At 43.3% G+C, this 25,824-nt stretch overlaps 1 protein-coding gene and 1 pseudogene across 1 annotated transcript in view; both read right to left on the bottom strand.

Annotated features, from left to right (window-relative positions):
- Positions 1-25,824, bottom strand: part of SUSD4 (sushi domain containing 4) — a 234,182-nt gene that overhangs the window by 95,423 nt on the left and 112,935 nt on the right. The window contains exon 3 of the mRNA XM_006871147.1: positions 17,456-17,668. Within this exon, the coding sequence (XP_006871209.1) occupies positions 17,456-17,668 (213 nt within the window). The remainder of the gene's footprint in view (positions 1-17,455; positions 17,669-25,824) is intronic.
- LOC102815771 lies at positions 12,162-14,071 on the bottom strand (annotated as a pseudogene).

Raw genomic sequence — 25,824 nt, 5'->3', positions numbered from 1 at the left:
TATTGAGTTATACTGTGCTGCTAACCACAAGGTTAACACTTTTAACTCACAAGCTGTGCTCAGAAACCCTATACAAGGTTGCTACAGAGTTAGAACCAACTCAACAGAACACAACAACTGTGGTGGTAGTGACATGTTGTTGAGTCGGTTCCGACTCACAGGGATTCAGTACAGCTTCCAAGGCTGTAAATCTTCATGGCAGCAGAAAGCCTCATCTTTCTCCTGTACAACTATTGTTGTTGTTATGTGCTGTGGAGTCGGTTCCGACTCATAGAGACCCTGTACAGGGTTTCCGAGGCTGTAAATCTTTACGGGAGCAAAACACCTCATCTTTCTCCCGAGGAGCAGCTGGTAGTTTGGAACTGCTGACCTTAAGGTTCACAGCCCGATTCGTAACCACTACGCTACCAGAGCTATGTTGTTGTTGTTGTTACGTGCCGTTGAGTCGGTTCCGACCCATAGCGACCCTGTACAGGGTTTCCGAGGGTGTAAATCTTTACGGGAGCAGAAAGCCTCATCTTTCTCCCGCGGAGCAGCTGGTAGTTTGGAACTGCTGACCTTAAGGTTCACAGCCCGATTCGTAACCACTACGCTACCAGAGCTATAAGAGAGAAAAAATTAACTCAAAAGATAGGAAAAAATTAATTAAAGCACATAAAACTAATAAAGGGCTTGTACCCATTAACAACCTGCAATATGCAGATGATACAACCTTGCTTACTGAAAGTGAAGAGGACTTAAAACATTTACTGATGAAGATCAAAGAGCACAACCTTCAGTCTGGATTACATCTCAAGGTAAATAAAATAAAAATCCTCACCACTGGACCAATAAACAGCATTCTTATCAACAGAGAAAAGATTGAAGTTGTTAAGAACTTCATTCTTCTTGGATCAACTATCAACACTCATGGAAGCAGCACTCAAGAAATCAAACGGTGTATTGCATTAGGCAAATCTGCTGCACCAGACCTTTTTAAAGTGTTGAAGAGCAAAGATGTCAGCTTGAGGACTAGGGTATGCCTGACCCAAGCCATGGTATTTTCAATAACCTCATATGCATGTGAAAGCTGGACAATGAATAAGGAAGACTGAAGAAGAATTGATACTTTTGAGTTATGGTGTTGGAAGAGAATAATGAAAGTGCCATGGCTACCAAAAGAACTAATAGATCTGTTGTGGAAGAAGCGCAGCCAGAGTGCTCCTCGGAGGCCAAGGTGGCCAAACTTCCTCTCTCATACGTCATACATACTGTCAGGAGGGACCAGTCGCTGGAGAAGGATATCATGTTTGGTAAGGTGGAGGGTCAGTGAAAAAGAGGAAGACCCCCAACGAGATGTATTGGCCAAGTGGCAGCATCGATGGACTCAAGCGTGGCAACAGTAGTGAGGTTGGCCCAGGATCAGGCAGTGTTTCGTTCTGCTGTGTATAGGTCATTATGGGTTGGTACCGATGCGATGGCACCTAACAACAACAACAACAACAACAAAGGTGTTGGAGTCCTGGCATTGCACTGTAGGATAAGCACTAGATTGAAACGCAAGGCTGGTGGTTCAAATCTACCAATCACTCCTTGGAAACCCTAACAACGCCGCTATGAGTTGGAACCGACTCCACAGCACTTAACAACTGCCCACCTTTTATTCTCTTATTGGTTAATCACGCCACAGCACACCATAAGGAATCATCACATAACTCCACTCACAACCCAACCAAGCTGATGCACATTTTGGAGTAGACACAATTCAATCTGATAGTGATGACTGTTCAACTTTGTTCTGAGCAGTTTAAGAAATACATTTCCATACTTTCCATGACTGTTATTGCTGTACATTTGTCTATGTCCTTCACAAATTTGAAAAAGGTTAAACAAAGGGGAAAAAACCCAGCAACACAAAATTAAACAGAAAAAAGAACAAGAAAGTTTCCTGAAAATGTGGTGATCTTTCCCAACTGAGCTGTGAGTTTCTAGACCTGGCAAACAATATGTGGTTAACAAAATTTTGTGGAATGAATTCCTAAATCTATTGGGCTGGCATTTAAATTAGAAAATTTTAATTATTTACCAGAAAAAATGTTCAAAAGGCCATTTGACTTCTTAATATTTGGAGACTTAAGCTTTTTGTAGAAACTGGGTTTGGTTCAGAGTTTTTAACATTACTTTTATTTTGATAAATACGTATAGTTCTAATTATAAGGATGAGTCAAAAATTATCTGCACTTTGGTTGTAGAACTTATTTTAATCAACTTTTAGAAAAGACAAATATATCAGTTTTTTACATAATCTCCTTGGTTTTTCATACACTTTGTTCATCTGTCAACACGATTTCATATTCCCTTATTAAAAATGTTTTAGGCTGAGCTGTGACTCATGAGTATAGACTTCTTCATCAGTGGTGAGTCTTCGTCCTTGAAGTGCTGCTTTTAGGGGACCAAATGGGTGAAAGCCCAATGGAGCAAGATCAGGACTATAGGGAGGAGACTTTAATACCTGAAAATAAAGTTTTTGCAGAGTGTCAACATTGTGGGCAGAGGTGTGTGGACTGTCTTGCAAGATCACAATGCCCTTGGATAGAAGTCCTCTGAGTTTAATTACAAGTTTAAGCTTTGGCTCTTCAGTGAGCATTTTACTGTAACAAGCAGTAGATTGTTGAATCTTTTTCCTGACAGTGTCCCAATAGTGGCCCTTAAGAATCCCAGAATTCTGTAAGCATCAATTTTTCCAGCTGATGGTTGACTTGTGAATTTTTTCTTGGTTGGTGACTGAGGATATTTCCATTCCATATTCTGCCATTTACTTTCGGGCTAGTAGTGGTGAATCCATGTCTCAGTACCAGTAACAATTTTTTTTAAAGGAAACTGTTACCTTCCTTTGTGTATCAGTCCAAATTTTGTCTGCAGTTATCCAAATGCTTCTGCTCTTCGATGACCTGTTTCAGTGTCCATCATGCACAAACTTTTTGAAACCCAAGTTTGTCAAGAATTATTTCATAAGCAGAGCCATGGCTGATTTGCAAATTATATGCCACATAATCCACTGTCACTCGTCTATTGGGCTGAATCATTTCACGTGCATGCTCAATGTTGGCATCAGCCATGGACGTGGATGGGTGTTTTAATGTAGCCAGAGTGCAGATAATTTTGGATTCACCCTTGTGTTTTATCTTTCAAAAACCTTTGTGCTTGTCTCCCACTGTTTGGAAAGTACTCATCATTGGGAACAACAAGGTAGTGATAGGAAGCTAGGTGAACTCACAAAGATATTAAGTGGTATTTCTGATGCTGTTCTCATGGTCTGACTCTAGTTCTGTCCCACAACCTGAATTCCTGTTTGTGGAGCAATCTCAGTAAGTAACTCAAGGAGCAACAGAATCATCTGGAGGTACTAGCTAAATTCAGATTCCCATTGGCAGTTCCGTCCCACCCAACATCTCCCTGGGAGAAAGATCTGGCAATCTGCGTCATAAAGATTACAGTCTAGACAACCCTAGACAGAAGTCCTATTCCAGCACATGAGGGTCACTGTGTGTTCAGATTAACTCAACAGCATGTAACAATAGCAACAACACTGCATTAACAGGTCCCTGGGGAGCGCATAAGGCTAAACACTTGGTAGGTGGTTTGAACTCACCTTAAGGCACCTGGGTCCAGTAATCTGCTTCCAAATGTTCACAGCCATTGAAAGTCCTACGGAGCAGTTCTACTCTACGCATGTGGGGCGGTCACCATGAGTTGGAATCAACACTACAATGGTTTTGTTTGCATTTTTCAGAAATTGTATAAACATCTCTGGTGTGGTTCTGTGGATCCACATTGGACTGCGAACCACAAGGTCGGCAGTTTAAACCCACCAGCTGCTCCTCGGAAGACCTATCCAGGGTCGCTATGAGTTGGAACTGACTTGATGGCACTTAGCAACAACATGATCACCTCTATGAAGGGGCCTGGGAATGTGCATTTCTAATACACCCATCAGGCAATTCCCATGGCATAGACTTGCTTGATGGGACTGGTGTTGGACGGAACTGCAGACAGCCTTCAAAATGCAAAATCTGGCTTAGAGTTCAACCATCTCTGGCCCATCACTTAGCAATGTGTCACACAAATATCATAAAGAAGAGAATCGGATCTAAACAGGCTGGGAGGCAGCTTTGCATGCCAAGACCTGGCCCCTGCAGATGCAGCATGGGGCTCTGAGGAAGTCTGAATTACAAACAGGACTTACAAGGTGCTGACTGGGGAGCCACGGTCAGTCCCAAACTGCTCTCGACTGGCATGAGGGAAGATGAATTTCATCTGTGGTAGATTTGGAAGGACACCCGTGGGGGTAGCCCTGCATTTTTCATAAGCAACCAACCTCATTCTGGGTAATTTCTGTTGCTAGCTGGTGAAAAACGGGTTTCTGGGGAACCTCCACCTTCAGCATGATGGCTGAGATTGCTAACAATCATGTTGTGACCTTTATACCTGATCTGACAAGGATCTGTACATGTGCTAGGTGATTTTTGTCGTTGTCCTCCATGTGCCTAATAAGGATGCAACTTAAAATGATTCCTTATTCCCTTTGACACCTATACAGAAATGGTGAACTCTTAGCATTGGCCTAATGCTGAAGAATATATGATGAAGCTGGTATTGGAAGCAAGCAAACAAACACACACACACAAACAGCAGCTATCAGTCAAACTGATTCTGACTAAGGTGATCCTTTGCGTTTCAGAATAGAACTATGATCCACAGAGTTTTCAATGGCTGTTTTCAGAAGCAGATCACCAGGACTTTCTTCCAAGGTGCTTCTGGGTGGATCTGAACCTCTAATCTTTCAGTTAGAAGTTGAGCGTGTTAACCATTGCACCATCAGGAGCTCCTGGTAAAGGAGTAAGTGACTGAGATCGTTTGGACTTTTCCTCTGTCTTACAGGGGTTTGCCTGTCCTTGTCTGTGGCAGCCCAGCTGTCATCTCTCCACAAGGATCACTGGACATTTCTGTCACTAATATTTGCTGTATCTGTCCCAGTCTGACCTGACCTCATTGCCTGTGAATTTTGCTTTCTCCTTTCAAGCCATAATCACATTTAAGCTAAAGAAAAAAATGTTAAGAGCAAAACCCAAATTCACACAGATGCCATGAGGAGGGAGCGTGGGGTCTGAGTGACTTCTGTTAACAGAAGCATGCGTAAGAGATGACAGAAGTCCTGGAGACAGTAGAGACAGCCCCTGCTCCTCCCCATCTCAGAAGATGGAAAATGAAAGAGGAAATCTTAGGGGAAGACATGTAAATGCCTGCCCTCGTGGGCACAGGCTGCTGTCTCTGATAACCTGTGTCTAAGGCAACACGAAAGAAATTCCAGATGATAGAAAATATACATGAGAAGAACAGGGCTCTAAATAAAACATTTTTAAGGCATCCATCTGTTTTGGTGAAACCTCTGGGGTTGGGAGACAACTCACCTTAATATACGAGTAACTGTCAAAAGGGAGACTGACAGCTCTGCTTTTGAAAGATACCTGCGCCCCACAGTTTCAACGAATAAAGGAGTTATCTGCCAACTTTATTGTCAGCTCCAGCTTATGAGTCAGGCTGAAGCTTTTAATTAAAAATTTATATTATAATAATAATACTTAAACTCACATTGTACCTTTCCCCTAGGAAGCTACAAAAACCTATATTAGTCATCTTTTATAGCAATCCTGATCAGGTCTATGGGAGCCAAAATATTTTAGGAAATACTTAATAATAATGTTTGCTGAATGATTTTTCCCTGTTGCACTCTGAGGAACGGGGCAAAGAAGGGTTAAGCGGGGAGACAAAGAAAATCCAAGTCAGGGTAGGGGCAAGGACAGGCTTCCTCCTGTGCTCAACACCACCTTTAGCCCCAACCAGATAACACAATGAGACTGAACAAAAAAAATGCCAGTGCCAGGGGTCTCTGGCGACACACCGAAGTTACCTTGGGAGCTGTTAAGAATATCAATGCTCAGACTCTCCCCATCCCCCATCTGAGCAATTAAAACAGAATTACTTGCAATGGGCTCCAGGTATTTTATTATCCAAGGTTCCCCAGGTGAATCTAACCTGAAACCTGTACCACACCCCACCAGTGTAGTAGTAAGAGCACTGAACTAGGAGTTCTAATTCCTGCTTACTTGCCACATGACTTGTGTAAGCCACTTAAACTCTACATGCCTCAGTTTCTATACCTATTAAATGGTACACTGGCATTTCTCTGATCCAATGAGTGATTGGGAACGCAGAGACTATAGGATAAGCACTGGATGTGAACCACAAAGTTACTCCTTGGGAGAAAGATGAGGCTCCCACAAAGATTCACAGCCTCAGAAGCCCAGTACAGGGTTGCTATGAGTTGAAACCGACTCAAGGCACTTAACAACAACAAGAAGGATTATCTCCAAAGATTCCTGCTTAACACTAGAGAAAAGCATGTTCTTGTCCTGCTTGCAAAGCATTATCAGACAACATCCCTGCATGAGTGGGCCTCAAACTTATTTTATGTGTCAAGGATCAGCTGAGAGTTGTTTGTCTGTGCTTGTTTTTCTTTTTGAATGCAGATTCCTTGGCCCTAATGCTGGAAGTCTGAATATGCATTTTTACAAGTATTTGCGCAGGGAGTCCTTGGCACATACTTTGGGAACCTGAGGCCTTCATGAACAGATTCTTATCAAGTGCATCTATAGCAAGATACCTCCCTACCTTTAGAGCCTAGGGCCATTATGATCTATGTTACCTGCTTGTCCTCTGCCACCTCCCACCACCAGCTGAGAAAACTCATCGTTGATCAAGTGAGACATTGGAAAACACAGACCTGGATTTGTATTCCAACTCTGCCACTTATCACCACTCAGACTCTTTAATTAAAGAAGATAATACATTAAAGTGTAGTTGTTAACTATATATGCTATGTTGTTGTTGTTAAATGCCATTGAGTCAATTCAAATTCATAGCAGCCCTGTATAGGGCTTCCGAGGAGCAGCTGATGGGTTTGAACTGTTGACCATTTGGTTCACAGTCCAGTGCTGATCCTACAGCGTCACACCAGAAGTCCCATGCACGTATACATGCTATGTTGTTGTTAAGTGCTGTTGAGTTGGTTCCAACTCATAGCGACCCTGTATACAGTTTCCAGGAGTGGCTAGTAAATTTGAACCACCGACCTTGCAAGTCAAACGACCCTGTGGTCTGGTGCTTATCCTATAGCGCCACACCATACACTTCCTTAAAACAGTGCAGGCTTGTTGGGAGAAAGAAAAAGAAGGGCAATGTGCAGATGGGGAACAGGTGTGTGTTGGGGATGGGCAGGGTGCAGGAACACAAGGGATACTTTGCCTTTAATAACCGCCAGGGCTAGGGCTGTTCTGAACTGAGTAAATCATTATACGTCTCAGGAACGCTCCATCTCCTCCTTCACTTGATGCCTCTCTGAAGAACTGTCCATATGAATTCCTAAAGTACATGAGCCAGGACAGCTACTCAGGGTACAGTGACCTGCAGAGAACTCAGACTCAAATGCACCGATGATGTTGTTAACTGTGGCCAAACCCCCTCTTGTGGAGTTAGTTCTGACTTCTGGTGACCTCACTTGTTTCTGCTCTCTGTTCATTCCTCTCAGAAAGAATGAACTGGCCAATTACAGAGGAAGGATTTCCTGAACAAGTCCTCTGCTTGGTCAGTTCATTTGAAAATGAGCAGCAGTTTGCAGAAGCATGCAGAAGCTCTCTTAATAGGTTCATGCTGAAATCGGAAGCACTGGCTGTAAGCTGCTCTGGAAACCTGCTCTGGAAGATTCTCATTCTAACAAGCTATCTATTAGATCTGCAGGCCTACTTTCTTATTTGCTTAATATGGATTTTTCTGAAATTTACTTGAATGACCACTATAACCACTATCTGTTCTCAGAACCATTCAAAGAAGATAGGATAAAACAAAAACAAAACAAAAACCTCATTTCATAAAAATCTACGTGTGCAGCAGCCTTGAGTTGGTCTCTCTCTACCTCCAACAGCACATGATAGAGAAACGCCACTTAAAGAAGAAAAGAGTTGTGTTTCTCTTCAAGAAGCATGTTGTCTGTGTGACACCCAAGCCCACCAGAGGCAGGAGCTCCCTTTGGAGGGGACTGACTTGAAAAGATACCATAAGTACCCTTTTCAGGAATGAGAACTCTGAGGGAGTAGAGTTTGGGAGCTATAAAATGCTGTATCATAATGTAAGTAGCAAGGCTCTCACCAATCCAGATGCAACATGCCTTTATGTATTTAGCTCTTCAGTTAAAAATCAACAAGGCCAGATCTAGAGGGGGCGGACTTGATGGTGGATTAGGGAGAAACGTGGTGCAGACCTCCGACAGTAATCACACAGAATACCAGACGAAGCAAGTTCAGTGGACAGTCCCAGAACTCTGAACTACATATAAAGGAATATTTAGAAGGATTGAAAGCTTACTGCTAGTGAAATTTATAGCAGAAGCAAGAAAAGTGGTGTTTTCTGATCTGCGGTTGCCAGCGGGTGCCGGAGCAGGCAACTTGTGTGTGCTGGAGCCAGTGAAGTATTAGAGGAGTGCTCCCATTGCAGAAGTCCCACAGCTCCTCGGAGATAAAGGTGTGAACATTTTTTCCTGTTCATTGGTCTCTCACTGTTGGTGCACCTCCACTCTGGTGACTAGAAAGGATGCCTGAGTGAGTGGACATCACTCCCCCTCCCCCCACAGGGTTCTACTAACATGTGCACAGATCTGCTCAGTAAAGGCCACATAAAGGGTAATAACCTCATATGCATGTAAAAGCTGGACAGTGATAAGGAAGACTGTAGAAGAATTGATGCTTTTGAGTTATGGTGTTGGAGGAGAATACTGAAAGTGCCATGGGCTTCCAAAAGAACTAACAGATCTGTGTTGGAAGAAGTGCTGCCAGAGTGCTCCTTGGGGGCCAGGATGGCCAAACTTCCTCTCTCATACTTCGGACATATTGTCAGGAGGGACCAGTTGCTGGAGAAGGATATCATGTTTGGTAAGGTGGAAGGTCAGCGAAAAAGAGGAAGACCTCCAGGGAGATGGACTGGCAAAGTGGCAGCATCAATGGGGTAAAGCGTGGCAACAATTGTGAGGTTGGCCCAGGATCGGGCAGTGTTTCGTTCTATTGTGCATAGGGTTGCTAAGAGTTGGTACTGAATCGATGGCACCTAACAACAACATGAAAGCAATCTTACAGTCCAGGAACAAAGGACCCTAGGACCATCAAGGGAGAAGAGCATTAATGGAATGTGGGACTCTATTCAGAGAAGCAGCAACACCAGAGATGGAGGCAGAGATGATGACATGGAGAGACAGAGCAGCTGAGGACTCTAGACTCATGGAAAGAGAAAGGCTGTGTGTTGGTAGCCAGTAGGCAGGCCTGCAGAATGTGCCCTTTGGTTGTTTAAATGATTGTATATTCCTGAGTGTTTTTGTTTGTGTACTATTCCTGAGTGTTTTTGCTTGTGTACATCTCCCCCCGCCCTCCCCCCAAAAAAAAACAACAAACAAATAAAAACCAGAGGAAATAGAAGCAAATATTGTTGAATGGTTATGCACGAAGGGCACTGTAATCATTGCAATGATACTAAATATAATAGGATGGGTGCAAAACTAATGTTCTCCCATGTAAACTATCACTCAATGCACACACAATAGAAAAAGTTTTTTTTTTTTTTTAAATCAACAACAAAAATTTCTGTCTAGCCAATATAACCACTCCTGGTGTGGCACTGTAGGACCAGCACTGGACTGCAAACAATAAGGTCAGCAGTTCAAACCCACCAGCTGCTCCTCAGAAACCCTATTCAGAGTCACTGAGTCAGAACTGGCTAAATAGCACTAAACAACAAAAACAGAGCCATTGATGTAAGAGCTGAGATACTTTTACACCTCTGTTCATTTCAGCAGTATTCACAACAGCCAAAAAGTAGAAATGACCCAAGTGCCCATCAGCACATGAATGAGCATATAAAATGTGGTATGTTCATTAAACAGAATATCATTCAGCTATGAAAAGTTCTGATAAATGAGCCTAAAAACCATTGTGCTGAGTGAAATCCATCAGGCACAAAAGGACAAATACAGTACAATTCCACTTAACATGAAGTATCTAGAAAAGGCAGAAGCAGAGACAAAAAGTAGATTAGAGGTGGTCAGGGATGGTGGGTTGGGGAATGGATAATTCTGCTTAAGAGTTACCGAGTCTTTGTCTGGGGGAATGAAATCTTTGGAAATTGTGATGAGGGTTCCATGACATTGTGAATGCAATTAATGCCACTACACTTAAAAATGTTAAAATGACAAATTCTATGCCCTTTATAATTTAAAATAAATTTTTTTTAAATACAAAAAGAAAGTTGGTATGTATTCTGCATCCCAGTCATACTAAGAAAGGATTAGGTAAGGCAGCATTTTTATTAATATAGATAATAAACAGGCTTTGACAAGACAGGCCAATTATTGCACATTCCCCCATCCCCAAATCACCAATATATATGCTCATAATATGAGGGGGCTTCAAAATATTTGTGGAAGAACTCCATTCTCTTTTCATTCCATGAAAATTAATCTTGAAATAATTTGCTTTTAGGCTCGTTGGACTATTGATTTTTAAAATACGTTACTTGCTTTATGATACGTAAACAACAAACTGTAGTCTAAATCAATGTGCTGACTCACAGCCCTGGTAAGGTTTCAAAGTGGGAACAACATCTTTGTACGTCCTGACTTGACATATGTGTTGTATAAGGACACCTGGTAGCACAGTGATTAAGCACTTAGTTGCTAACTTAAAGGTTTCTGGTTTGAACCCACCAGCCGCTCGATGGGAGAAAGATATGGCAGGCTGTTTCTGTAAAGATTACAGTCTTGGAAACTTTACTGTGTTCTATAGGGTTGCTGGATTCCTAGTGTGGTGTTATAGGATCAACACTGGACTGTGAACCACAAGGTTAGTGGTTCAAACCCACCAGCTGCTCCTTGGAAATCCTATACAGGGTTGCTATGAGTCATAACTGACTCAACACTTGAGAACAACATTAGGGTTGCTCTGGGTTGGGACTGACTTGATGGTAGTGAGTTTGCTTTGGTTTAGGAGACACAGGACATGCACAGATATGTAGAAAGAGAGAGACAGAGAGAAATGCTGGCCTAAAACTCATTTCAGCTTTGCCACTTACTCATTTGCTGTGTGACCTTAACAAAATGAACCTCCCTGACCTTCAATTTTCCAATCTAGGAAAGGGAACAATAAGACCGTGTATGTGTCAAAGGAAATAATAAATCTGAAAGCACCTTCAAACTTAAACAAGCTATAAAAAGGTGATCAACTATTTCTTTTATTTATGAAATTATTTTTCTTATATAAGTTATGTATTTCTCAGGGCAGACAGCCTTCGTCTTATTGCACTAATAGCATATCTGTAATACCAAACTACAAGACAAGTCCTAACAAGTGGTATGTAGTCTTCCAGGCACTGGAGAGGAGTGAGGAAAATTCAGGATCTGCTCAGGAAGTGAAGAGTAGGGCAACAGACACCTCTCTGACAGTTTTCTCTCAAAAAGGGTGACATGCAAAGCTTACATCTGGATTGTAGAAGTGGAGAAGAGTGAGGCTGAGAAACCCAATACAACACTGTAGCTCGGCTCCCTTTATTTCTGAGGGAAGCAGGGATTCACCTTTCATTTTTTACACATCACCATGGCCTACCTGATGCTTTGGGGACCTGAAAGCTATATATCCTCTGAAAAAATGCCACTCAAAGCCCAGAGCTGGTTCATGGAGTCTCTTGTCTAAAATTAACATTGCAAAGCTCTGGGACTTCCAACCATTGGTCAAAGCTATCAAGAGACAGAGTCTGGAGGCAGAGTGAAGGGAATGCTTGAGTAGGAGGGTGGAGTACTTGTAGGGGTGGGTGGCAGTGGTCAGTGATTGTAACATGATTTGGCCCTCTCTCCTTGCAGACACGCTGGAGAGGGAATGGGATGAGGAGGAGAGCTACAAGTACCTGGAGCTCTCTCTGTCTTTTTACAACACTGAAGACAAATTGCTCACAGACTTCAAAGCACATTCTTTATATAGGAATAAGAGTTTGTGGGGGAAAGCAGCAACCGGTATTGGACAGGAGCCATTTTAAGCCTTCATAAGGGCAGTCACCACAGCTTTGGCGTTGAGACTGCGTAAATCACAGTAGGTCTGGCCAGTACCCACAAAGACGATGGGTTTGCTTATGATGTACCTCATAGAAATAGCAGCTCCTGCCTGGTCATCAATGGTATCAAATTTGGTAAGGACAGTACCATCAATGAGATGAAGTGTTTGAGCCATAGAATGGTCAGCCAAGGTTCTGTTGAACTTGACCAGCTGATCCACGGCCTCATTGCCTACTAAGGCCTCCCCCACAAACAGCACCAAGTCAGGTGTATTGATAGTAATGACTTTGGCCAGGGCAGTCATCAAGGGGGCATTGTATTGCATGTAGCCATCTGTGTCCACCAGTACCACATCAAAGCCTTGGTTACGCGCAAAGGCAATAGCTTCCATGGCAATGCCAGCAGCATCTTTGCCATAGCCGTTCTCAAACAAGTGCACCATATTATAGCCACCATGATTCTCAAGGGGTTAAAGGGCACTCAGACGCTGGGTGTGTGCATGCAGCCCCAGCACAAAATGTGTCACAAGCAGCCATGAGGACAACAAAGCCATCCTCTAACAACCAGAAGGGAATCTTGGCAAGGTTAGTAGATTTTCCCCTCCATTAACACCAGAGAAGATGACAACATACGGGCAGTGGTGATGCTGGGTATCTATGATGTCCCAGAGCATGTCCACATGGCGCTGTGGCTGCAGAATCTATACCAGGAACATTATAGAGCTTACTTTACTGCAGAAGTACTGAAGGTCCACACTGAAGGACCCCATCTCCTTTCCTTCCAACTTATTGGCAACAGATTCACAGAGCTGGACTGCAATGTCAGCAGCCACATTTTTAGCAATGAAATGATCACGCATCTTGTCCATCAGAGAGTCCATGTCTCCAAGACTCAAGCTCTTGGAACCCCCGAGACCCTTCAGCATTCCAAACATGCCACCCAGGGTACCTTTTATAGCACTAGGTTTGGTGGTGTTTTGAGAGGCTCATTCCTCATCTGAGCTGCTGCAGTCCAGAACCTGGAGCTGCCCTCCAGGCCCTGTCCCTCAAATCAAGTTGATGTTCTCAGGCAGAGCAGCCTCAGGATTTCCATTGGTGGTCGGAGCACTATAATCCAAGACTTCTTGGGTAGCAGAACCACCCAGTGCCCACACTTGGGGTGTATTTTTGCCCTTCTTCTTTGGAGCATCTGACTTCAGGGACTTGGTGGACTTCTCCATAACCCTCCCATGCTTCTGCATGAACTCTGCTTGCTTCCTGCAGACCAGCTTCTCTTTGGAAAGTTCTACCCCATTCTCAGTATCCCATGGGGAGACCTGATTTTTCTGCCAGGACTGCTTTGCTGGTAGCCAAACAACTACGATCAGAACCTTCCTTCTTAATCCTCTTTTATTTGCTGTTCTTCACTTTTTCCTTGGGCTTTCCCCCATGTGTCTCAAGCATGGACCTCACAGGTTTCTTGGCTTTTTCAGAATCTTCAAACTTTTTCATAGTAGTGGAAGCATGGATCTTACTACTGTCCTCTGCTTCACGAAGAAGTCTCAGTAAGTTGTTTTGGAAATCAAAAGTGCCATTCAATAGACTTAAGGCACTTTGCTGTTTTATCTCTGTGCGGTACTTAACCTGAAACAGCTGGTGCACATCATCTGTCAATCTGTCTACGTAGGTCAGTGTTAGGATCTTCTGAACACCACCCACAAATACCAGCTCAAAACAATTGTCCAGTTTATAATGAGTGTGAGTGCCTCATAGGTGAAGTTGTTGCCTCCTGGTCCTGCAGTAGCATGGAACAAATCAGTGCGTTAACAAGCCCAGTACAAGGATCGCTGATGCCCTGGAAGCACTACAGCACAAGCCCACCCTTGGAGAAAACAGTGAAGAGGTCAAGCATGGTAGCAGCAGGAGAGAATCTGAGGATGGCGCAGGAACTAAGGTGTGTTAAACTATTATTGCTGGTATTCTTAACACCACTAAAAAATTGCAATAGCCTTCTAAGACTTAATTGATGAGGAAAATAAGTCAATTCAGTAGCCTTTACTATTTGCCCAGCAGGAATCTTAATGGAGCCAAGGCCATTTACAAAGCAAGAAAGGAAAAGCTTAGTGTCTTTACTGTTAAGTGATGTCCATAGGACAAAGTTCAGATGCTTCCTGTCCTCATCGCAGACCTTAACTGCATAGAAGGCCTGGGATATTATCAGAGTGTTGGTGTGGCACTGTGGGTTAATGTGCTGGACTGCAAAGTTGGTTTGAACTGCATGATTGGCGGTTCAAGCTCACCAGCCACTCCTCAGAAACTCTATACAGGGTCTCTATGAGTCACAGTCGACTCAACGGCACTTAACAACAACAACTACAGGACATTAATGGAGTTCTGGTGTGGTGCTGTAGGATCAGTACTGGACAGCAAACCACAAGGTCAACAGTTCAAACCCACCAGCTGCTCCTCGGAAACTCCATACAAGGTTGATATGAGTTAGAACTGACTCCATGGCACTTACCAACAAAAACAATGTCCTAAGCCAAAACCTGGTGTGGTGCTATGGGTTAATGCGCCAGACTGCAAAGCTGTTTGAACTGCAAAGTTGGTGGTTCAAGCTCACCAGTTGCTCCTCGCAAACCCTATACAGCATCGCTATGGGTCACCTTTTAGATAGACTTCTTCCAACCGTCGGAACCGACTCAATGGCACTTAACAACAACAACAACAAGCCCAAACCAAACCAGTTGCTATTGAGTGGGTGACCTCTTGTGTGCAGAGTAGAAGTGAGCTCCAGAGGGTTTTTAGGACTATTCACAACAGTCAAAAGATGAAAACAACCCACAGGTCCATCAGCACATGAATGGATACACAAAATGTAGTATATTCATGCAGTGTAACTTTTCAGAAGCAGATCCCCAGGCCTTCTTTCTGAGACGCCTTTGGGTGGGTTCAAACCACCAGCCTTTTGGTTAGTAGTTGAGCACTTAACTGTTTGCACCACTCCAGGACACCTGACAATGCCTGTTGTTGTTGTTGTTAAGTGCTGTAGATGGTTCCAACTCATAGTGACCCTGTATAGGGTTTCTGAGGAGTGGTTGGTGGGTTTGAACCGCTGACTTTGTGGTTAAAACTGACCTTCAGGTTAAGTGCTTATCCTATGGTGTCATACCAGGACATCAACAATAATGATTTTCTCCACTGTCAGGAAACAAAAGAAATCTTTATGCAGATCCTTCAAAGACCAACAAAGCTATCATTCTATTAAAATAAATGTATACCACTATACTCAGAGAGGCATTATCTGTTCTTGCATACTTTCCAAATGAGGATCAGAGCATAACTCCATGACTGGGCTGTTTTACATTGCATAATAAAAGAGCTGACTCAAGTTACCATTCCCACTACATAGCCCTCCCCACACTGGAGCCAAGTGTGAGGAATTATGCAAGAAGATTATGCAATAGAAGTCTCCCACGCCTTCTTACTTCTTCTCTTGAAATTATTGTTATATTACATAGTTATGTACACGGTTGGAAGAAGTCTATCTAAAAGGCGATAAACTGGTTTTTTTGCAGAATAATAAGGTACCTGAGGACCTTCACATCTGGGAAAGATTCAGGAAGCGTATTTTGGTTTTCTTTGTTCTCTAACATTCCTGAGCTTGGATGGATTTTAAACCGTGCATAACTTAGGTTACAGGTTCTATCATGATGTCTGTGTGTATGAGCCAAGTTGTTAGGTGCTGTTGAGTTGGTTCCGACTCATAGCGACCCTGTACAGGGTTTCTGAGGCTGTAAATCTTTACGGGAGCAGAAAGCCTCACCTTTCTTCTGCGGAACAGCTGGTAGTTTCGAACTGCTGACCTTGCGGTTCACAGCCCGATTCATAACCACTACGCTGGTTTCCATTAAAGAGAATCAATAAGCAGAATCTCTGTGAGACCACAACTTACAGGAGCTGTGGGCAATAGGAAAAACATTTATTTTTAGAACTTTAACTCTTTATTACATAGAGCCCTAGTGGGCCAGTGGTTAAGAGCTTAGTTGCTAATTGACAGGCTGGTGGCTACATGGAAGAAAGAGGTAGCAGTTTGAGTCCATAAAGAATGTTGCTAAATGCCGACCAGTCAGTTCCGACTCACAGAGCTACTGTGATCCCTACAAATCTCGTGGGGCCTGTCCTCGTCACTTCCTTGACTTGGACTTGCTTTGTCTCCATGCTTAACCCTTCTTTGCCTGGTTCCTTGCAGAGTACAACAGGGAATTGACTGGGTAGCAATGAGTTTGGTTTAACCCTTAATATGTTATTTTTGCCTTTCTTTCTTTTTTTTTTTTTAACCTAGAAAATAAAAGCAAAGAGAGCAAGTACTTTAAGGAAAATACACTCTCCATCTTATCTATCCTTTATAATTGTAGTAAGGAGAAGCATTATAGATACTCAATGTGTGCGTGTCAAATAGAGTTTAATAAAGAAGATATACAATAAACAAAAATAATATTTTTAAATCATCATGATAAAAGCTCCATCCCCAAATAAAATCACAGAATAGTATAAAGAGAAAATAAAACTAATTTCCAACAAACTCAATGAAATGTAAATTCTAGGCCTCAGGGAAATAAATCCAGGGCTAGAATGAATTCTTGACTCATGCCTATTCCTACTTCAGCCTTGCTGAGCTGTATCAACAATTTGGCATTCCAATTAGTTAAACTCGGTTCATTTTTTTAAAAACCCTAAATGTATCTATAAAGAGTAAAAATAAAAGAAATATCTAGTTGTTTCAACAAACAGACTTAGGTATAATTAGTACAAGTAAATGATTATCTTGTCACAACCAATACCTTTAAGAGTAATTTCTAGAAATAAATGTCTATTCTACCCATCTGTCACCTACTAGCCACTGCTCTCTTTCTCTACGTGAATCTCATTGAACACAAAACTGTTAAGTAGTAATTGATTTAATCCTTGGAGTAACATACATCTTCTGCATCATTATGTAGAGTTTTGAGAAAATATATTTACTGCACTTTTTATGAAGTAACATGAAAATGAGTGCTGAGTTGGCAGCCTAAAAATAGATATTCCTAATGCTCTCTTGCATTGACAAAAATGGTGATAAATTGAGTTGTAATTGAGATACAGACCGGAGACTTTTACTCCTAATGCTGAGAATAATTTCTCCCTACCCCAGACCTCATTGTAGTCAGCTTGCAGGCTGGGCTTCGACTCAGGGTATTCGTCCCTCCTTCCACAAACAAAGTCACAAGAGTGGAGAGGGAAAAATGCACATTACCTTCTTGCACACAGATGGGCTTATCACTTGGGATCCAGCCGAGGGTCCCATTAAGATGCTTCATGCACAGTCTTTTTGTAGAGCCCTTCAGTTTGAATCCATCTTGGCAGTGAAACCGGGTCACAGAACTTTCAAAGAAAGTCCCTCCGCTGGGGGTCCGGAAGCCATTCTCGGGAATGCCTGGGTCAGCACACACGTTAAGATCATCAAACCCTACAACAACAGAGAGAGAGAGGAAAGGGTACGTCTGAGTATATTCCCCTAATGCCAGAGGTCAATGGTATTATTTGAAGCATCTTGGATTACTTCAACTACACCAACAAAAGAAAAACACAACATGATCATGCTAGTGCACATTTCGTTCTGCTGTTTACTCTTTGCTCAGGAAAGTACTTATTAGAGTTTTCAGTTTAGTGAGTCCTTCAAGGACTGAGGAGACTAAGGGACGCAAAGGAACAAACAGGAAAACAAGCCAGGTACCACAGCCAAAGTGCACAATGCTGAAGGTTGCTGAGGAGGAGAGCAGGTGGTGAGTGGGTTCAGTGAGAAGATGGACTCTGAGGCTGGCCTGTAAGGATGGACAGGATTTCATGGACAGAACTTTGTGGAGGGGAGATATGATCGTGTCCTCAAGGGAAACAATGTTGGGGGCTGGCAAGGTTGAGTGTGTTTAGGTAGCTGCTAGTGGACAGGATAGTTATAGCCCAGGGTGTATGGCAAAGGGGGGCCAGGAATGCACCCATGGGCCCCCTAAGTCTCAGACCCTCCCATCACCCACTCCCCAAGGCCTAGTCAGGTATCTCCTCTGGAATGTCTTCCTTAATCTCAGTCTCTCCTTCCACCCCAAAATCAGCCAGGTAGAGTTCACCATTCCCCTGCTTCTCCCCTGACGTGCTGTGAGCATGGCTCTCTGCAGCCTAATGTGTACAACAGTCACCTCCCTACCAGGCTGAGAGCCCTCTGAGGACAGGCCCTGTGATTTCCTCAGCTCTGTCCCCAGAAGTCATCACAATGTCCAGTAGAAAATGTGTTCCAAAGATGTTTGCTGAATGAATAAATAGAGTTGGAAAGAGGGGTTGGAGACATACTAGGGTGGCCATAGGAAGCTAGGCTAAGTGAGGAGGCCAGTGTGGAATGATAAAGCAGGAGCAGGAAGTATCTCAGCCTGAGCAATTAAATGAAGGAGACCAGAGCAGATCAAGGGTGACTGGGTTTGAAGGCATGACCATGGTGGGGATGGCAGAGCAGAGACTCTATGAGAGACATCACTGCATTCCAGAATTCCCTGTCACATGCCTGGGTGTTGGGCTGAGGATTTTGTGCCCAGGTGGCTGGAATGAAGGAAGATCCCTGACAGAAACATGGATGCCAGAAGCTAGATGGGGCATCAGGAAAGGATCGTGTGTGCACACTTCACAGAGACCCTGAAACACCTGCATACCACAAAGGCACTCTGCCCAGTTTTATTACTCACACATGTATCTGACAAGTTCTCACGGACTAATTGCACAAAGATGCTGAACTCTACCTGGGGGTTGGTGTGCTCCTCTGCCCCCACCCCTAGCACAGTGTGCTGGTGCCAGGTCTGTTGACCACTGTGAAGCCATGGCAGAGGGGTGGAAACAGCCTGTGTCATCGTATACAATCTCAGTCCAGACCCAGAGAGTAGTATCATTGGAGCTCTTGGAGTATTTGTCTGGTTTCTAAGCGATACCCAGGTATCAGACTAATGACATAACTGATCCTCTTGAACATGCTGGGCTTGCAAACTATCCTCAGCTGCTAGGTGGATGCACACACCGCACCACATCCATAATTTTTGTGTGCAAATGTAGGAGTGTGAGGGAAAAGCAAGAAGGAAAGTCAGGTGGAGCAGAGGAATAGACCAGATCTGATATTCCTAATTATCACATGGAGTCCCTAGGTGGTGCCAACCGTTAAGGGGCTACTAACCAAAAGGCTGGAGGCTTGAATATACCTAGTGATGCCTTCGAATAAAGGCCGTGCAATCTGTGACTGAAAACCCCATGGAGTACAGTTCCACCCGGACACACGTGGTGTTACCATGGGTCAGAGTCAACTCAATGGTAACTGGGATTTTTGTTTGTTTTTCACTTTTTACTTACTACATAGTTGCATGTCTTTTACAAAGGAGGCACCACACACACACACATACCTGACTACAGCTGCCCCTGCAGTGTCCAGCTGACACCTCGCTCCCAGGGCAAGCTGCTTTTCAGCCCAGCAGAGGATGATGATATGGGGTGGGGTGAGGTGTGGGGGAGGCGCAAAGTATCAGCCAGTCATCAATTGATGGCTTCATGTTTTCCTTTTGAGGGAAAGTACTGTAAAGCATCTCCTTCAGAGAACCTGAGAGGATGAGCAGTTTCCTGGCAGGCACTTTTTAAGTGCAGCCTGTATCCATTATGGTATTTAAAAACCAAACCACTGCCATCGAGTTCATTCCAATTCATAGCAACCCCGTACAGAGTTTCTGAGGCTATAAATCTTTAAGGGAGCAGCCAGCCTCATCTTTCTCCTGTGGAGCCACTAGTAGGTTTGAAATGCTGACCCTGTGGCTAATAGTTCAGTGTTTATTCTACAATGCCACCAGCGTTCCATTATGGTGCGGAGGTGGCAAAACAGGGACAATGGAGTTCATGATTTCATCACTGCTCAGAAGTACAAGCATCCTTTCTCTCTCTGTTTCTCTCTCTTTCACACACACACACACACACACACACACACACACACACACACACACACACACAATGAGTCAAATATAATCAGTGTCTGTTCTAATGGTACAGAGGAGGCGGGCATAGTGTCAGATACTGGGTAACCACAGAGGTGAGACACATGCTATAATAGAAGATGGGTCAGCCTCAGCCTCGAACTGAATCCCTACTGTCCTGTGCCCTGGAGTGGATCCCCACACACAGGTGCTCTGTAGGGGGAACAGTAGGACCGAGGGAAGAGGTGGTTCTGAAAGGCTGGCAGGCAACGTACTTGCTGCAGGTGGAACCCTGAGGATGAGGGAAGGAAAGAGAGGAGGTGATCATGGAACTGTACGTCAGCTAAGGAAATCAGAAGCACTACTGGGGTGCACAACACCAACAGGGTAGGAGCAGCTGCTGTCACACATATCAGTCATTAGTAAGCCATTGGATTTGGTCTGGAATGGGGTGGGGTGGGGAAGAGAGGAAACTGAGGTGACTGGGAACGGTCTTTATGTGGAAGGCTGGCTAGTACAGACCTGGCAGGGCACAGGAAGATCCCTACAAATGTCTCCTCATCACAAGCTGCCCCTCAGGACCATGGGGACAGCTTTGTCAAAAGACAGACCAGTTGATCCAGCCTTTCTGGAGGGTGTGGGGACCGGGGACCCGAACATCTCTACAAAGCTCGTTAAATGATTCTTAGACAGCCAATGACACATCTGTCTGAAGGCCAGCATTTGAGAATGATACAATTTCAGATCTGCTACAGAAATCCTGGTGTGGCGTTGTGGGTTAATGCTCCGGACTGCAAAGCCATTTGAACTGCAAGGTCGGTTGTTCAAGCTCAGCAGCTGCTCCTCAGAAACCCTATACAGGGTCGCTATGGGTTGGAACTGACTTGATGGCACTTAACAACAACAACAAACAGAAACCCAGATGAGAAATAAGCTTGAAACAAGGGAGAGGCGATGGGATGGAGAGGGCTACAGGAGATATTTAGAAGCCCTGGTGGTGCCGTGATTAGGTCCTTGGCTGCTAACTGAAGGTTGGCATTTCAAACCCATCAGCTGCTCCTCAGGATAAAGACCTGACAATCTGCTTCTGTAAAGATTACAGCCTAGGAAACACAATGGGGCCATTCTATTCTGTCCTATGGGGTCGCCATGAGTTGGATTTGACTCAGGGTATAATACAACAATAAGAAGAGACAGAAAGGACACAGAATCACAAAACCTGGTGACAAACTGTAGGAGGTTGAGGAGAGGCCAAATGAGGGACAAGAGAGAGGAGTTCAGGATAACTTCCAGGTTCTGACTTTGAGTCAGTTGATGGTGCTATCATTCACCCAGATGGGCAGGACAAGACAAAGAGTAGGTCCAGAAGATTAAGGACAAGTTCACTGTGGGGAGCAGGGAGGTGGGGGTGGGAGTTCTTGGGGACACCTGGTGATCAGCTGGAGAACTGAGTCTGAAGCTTGACTGTACTCTGACTGGGGAATCTGTAACCCTATACAGGGTCACTATGAGTCAGAACTGATTCGATGGTACTTAACAACAACATTGTCTGATATAATGCAGGAAGACGACTGTACAATATATGACTGGGAGAGAGTTGCCTCTTCATAGCAGAATCTACCTTAATGATGTGGATGGAGTAAAGCTTTTAGGACTCTTATTTGCTGATGTAGCATGACACAAAATGAGAAAAAACAGCTGCAAACATCCATTAATAATTGGAACATGGAATATACAAAGCATGAATCTAAGAAAATTAGAAATCACCAAAAATGAAATAGAACAATAAAGATCGATATTCTAGGCATTGAGTAAGCTGAAGTGGACTGGTATTGACCATTTTGAATCAGATAATCATATGGTCTACTACGCCGGAAATGATTCATTGAAGAGGAATAGCATCACATTCATGTTTAAAAAGAACATGTCAAGATTTATCCTGAAACGCAATGCAGTTAGTAATAGGATAATATCCACATACCTACAAGGAAGACCAGTTACTATGACTGATGTTTATTTAAATTTATACACCAACCACCAATGCCAAAGATGAGAAAATGGAAGGTTTTTACCAACTTCTGCAGCCTGAAATTTGATCATCTATGCCATGAAGATGCCTTGGAGATTAAAAGGTTGGAAAACGTGACCTTTGCTACAGAAATAACACCACAGACCACATGATAGAATTTTGTATGAATGCTATCCATTGAAAATGCCTTTTTTCAACAACATAAATGATTACTACACATGTGAATATCACCAGATGGAATTCACAGGAATCAAATTGACTCATCTGTGGACAGAAACAAGGAGAAGCTCAATATCATCAGTCAATATAAGGCCAGGGTCTGACTGTGGAACAGAATATCAATATGCAGTTCAAGTTCATATGCAAGTTCATCTTGAAACAAAGAAAATTAAAATAAGTCCATGTGACCCAAAACACAACACTGAGTATATCCCACCTGAATGTAGACTTAATGACTGAAGACCAGATATGTTGTGGGATAACATCAAAGACATCATAAAAAGAAAGCAAAAGATCATTCAAAAGACTAAAAGGAAAAGACCAAACAGATGTCATCGGAGACTCAAACTTGATGTAAAATGTAGAAATGAAGTGAAACAGCTGAACATGTGGGATTCAGAAGAGGTTGTAGAATGAGGAATATCATTGCTGATGTCAGATAGATCTTGGCAGAAAGCAGAGAATACCTGAAAGATATTTACTTGTATTTCATTGACTCTGCAAACATAATAAATTATAAATCACTTTGAGAAGAATGAAGTCCAGAACACTTATTTGTGCTCATGTGGAACCTGACAAGGGGATACAGTGTGGTTTCAAATCAGGAAAGGTGTGTGTCAGGGTTGATTCCTTTCACTATACATATTTAATCTGTAAACTGTACAAGAAATCCCATAAACTGGACTGTCCGAAGAAAAACGTGGCATCAGGATTGGAGGATGACTCATTGACCACCTGACCCAAGCCATGGTATTTTCAATCACCTTGTATACACTCAAAAACTAGACAATGAATAAGGAAAACCAAAGAAGAATTGGTGCCTTTGAATTATGGTGTTGACAAAGAATATTAAAAACACCATTAAAAATAGTTCATATTCTAGACTATCAGAGAACAAACAAATCTGTCTTGGAAGAAATGCAGCCAGAATGTTCCTTAGAAGTTAGGATGGTGAGACTTCTTTTCACTTACTTTGGACATGTTATCAGGAGGGATCAGTCCCTGGAGAAGGGCATCATGCTTGGTAAAGTAGTGGGTCAGTGCAGATGAGGATGACCCCCACTGAGATGGACTGACACAGAGGCTCCAACAATGGGCTCCAACATAAGACCAATAGTGAGGATGGTGCAGGACCGGGCAGTGCTGTGTTCTGTTGTGCACCTAACAATATCATAGGGCACTTATTGTTTAACAATAACAACAGCTTGCATTCCACAGACAAGGAAAGGGCACGCTCTCTTCTAACATCCTGTCACCTCGCTCTCTTGTCCAAACCTCAGTGGGCTGTATTCTGTAACTTTCACAACTTTCTCCCATCCCATGTCCTTGGGTGGTACAAATGATTAAGTTCTCTTTTGCTAATCGAAAAGTTGACAGTTCAGGTCCACCCAGGAGCACCCTGGACGAAAGACCTGGTAATCTACTTCTGAAAAGCCAGTCATTGAAAATCCTGTGGTGTAGTTTTATTCTAACAAATGTCGAGTGGCCACAAGTCAGAGTCAACTACATGGTAACAGGTTACTGGTTGAGCTCCAATCTATAGCTCCAAATATCCAGATCCTCTCTGACTCAGGACTAGGGGTGGGTCTATGCTAGGGATGGGGCACAGACAACTGCATATTCCCTCTATACATACACATACGTAGATGCGTGTCATGGGTACATATACACACTTGTTAGAAAACTACCCCTTGCTAGCAAATGAGCTTTGCTGACTTTTATGTCTTTGGTACAGGCCCTCCACCACTTTTACAGATTTACTCTAGGCGACGCCATTTCCAAAGGTTTATTACAACAGAATAGTCCCTTCTCTTCCCACCTCTACCCCTAAAACACCTGAGAAATCCTTCTATGATTCCTTCTCAGAGACAGAGAGCTGACTCCAGTGAGGACTGGTAATTCAGCCCTGAATGCATCAGAAAGAAGAGACCCGCTCCAATAAATAAGTGAAGACAGCCTCGTAGAAACTGCGAAGTGAAAGCAGCAAAATCTCAGAAATCCAATTCCATACTGTTTCTCCATTCATTCCTTCCTTTCACCAAAACTAAGTTCCATCCACTTTCTCTGGTTTCACAGAACTATAGCCAACCTCTGGCTGTTTACAGGTCTGGGCAGGGCTGGTTCACAGGAACGCTGCTGGCCATGGGACTGAAAGGAGGGAAAAGAACAAATGGTAAAAACAGCGCAGTCAGAAGATGGGATGTATAAGGAGAAAATATTCCTCATCTTGGACAACTAATCCCATTGAGCATGATAGTAATTTTCTAGGTCCTGCCAGCGCTTCAGATTCCACTTTTCAAATTACCCCCTGGCGGATCAATCCCAGCTTAGCTCATTTTTTCTGTAGAGCTGTTCGGCTAGTGTCTTTTTATAATGATGAGGATCCACTCCATCAGATAACATATCCATTAAGGATGGGCTGACTTATATGTTAGGGAAAAGGAGTGAAAAATAACTGTGCTGGCCTGTTCAAATACTCTTGCCCTAGGAGCCTGGATTCCTGAAGTCCCAAGCTATCTGCTCCCCCCCCCCCCCATTTTTTACATGTGGTCTATGTTTTGGCAACAAGGAGCCTCCACTTGGAGAAATGAATTCACAGAAGTATTTCCCAGGTGTTTTAGGGGTGGGAGTGGGAAGAGAAGGGGACAATTCTATTGTAATAAACCTTTGAAAATGACATCACCTAGGATAAATCTAAGGAGCTCTGGTAACGTAGTGGTTATGAAACGGACTGCGAACCTTAAGGTCAGCAGTTTGAAACTACCTGCTGCTCTGTGGGAGAAAGATGAGGCTTCTCTGTTCCCGTAAAGATTTACAGTCTTGGAAATTCTATACAGGGTTGCTATGGGTCAGAACCAACTCGATGGCACTTAACAACAACAACAACAAGGATAAATCTGGCAGCATAGTGGAAACGAATGGGGCTGAGAACCTTAAGTTCAGCAGTTTGTAACTACCAGCTGTTCCGCAGGAGCAAGATGAGACTTTTCAGTCCCGTAAAGATTTACAGCCTAGGAAACTCTGTACTGGGTCACTATGAGTCAGAACTGACTCCACGGCACATAACCACCACCACCAGGGTAAATCTGTCTAAGGTGATATGCAACCGAAATGCTGCATAGCAAAGTGGATGGTGAGATGCTAGCTCACTTTTACTTGACACGTCATCAGGAAAGACCAAGAAATAGATCATGACTAGTATAAGTATGTTGCAGACCGTGTAAGACTAGTCAGAGGTTCGAGGCCCTCTAGGGCTGAGTGTAACAAATGAGGCCACTGGCAGTTATTGGAAAATTGCTTTCATCTTAATATTCAGGTATATATATTAAATTAATACACTGGAGCCTTTGAAAATCCACAGATAAATGTGATATTTTCCTAAAGTGA

This window comes from Chrysochloris asiatica, unplaced genomic scaffold (assembly GCF_000296735.1).
Source record: "Chrysochloris asiatica unplaced genomic scaffold, ChrAsi1.0 scaffold00161, whole genome shotgun sequence".
Taxonomy (NCBI): domain Eukaryota; kingdom Metazoa; phylum Chordata; class Mammalia; order Afrosoricida; family Chrysochloridae; genus Chrysochloris; species Chrysochloris asiatica.
The sequence above is the reverse complement of the archived record's forward strand: the minus strand, read 5'-3'. Positions and strand labels throughout refer to the sequence as shown.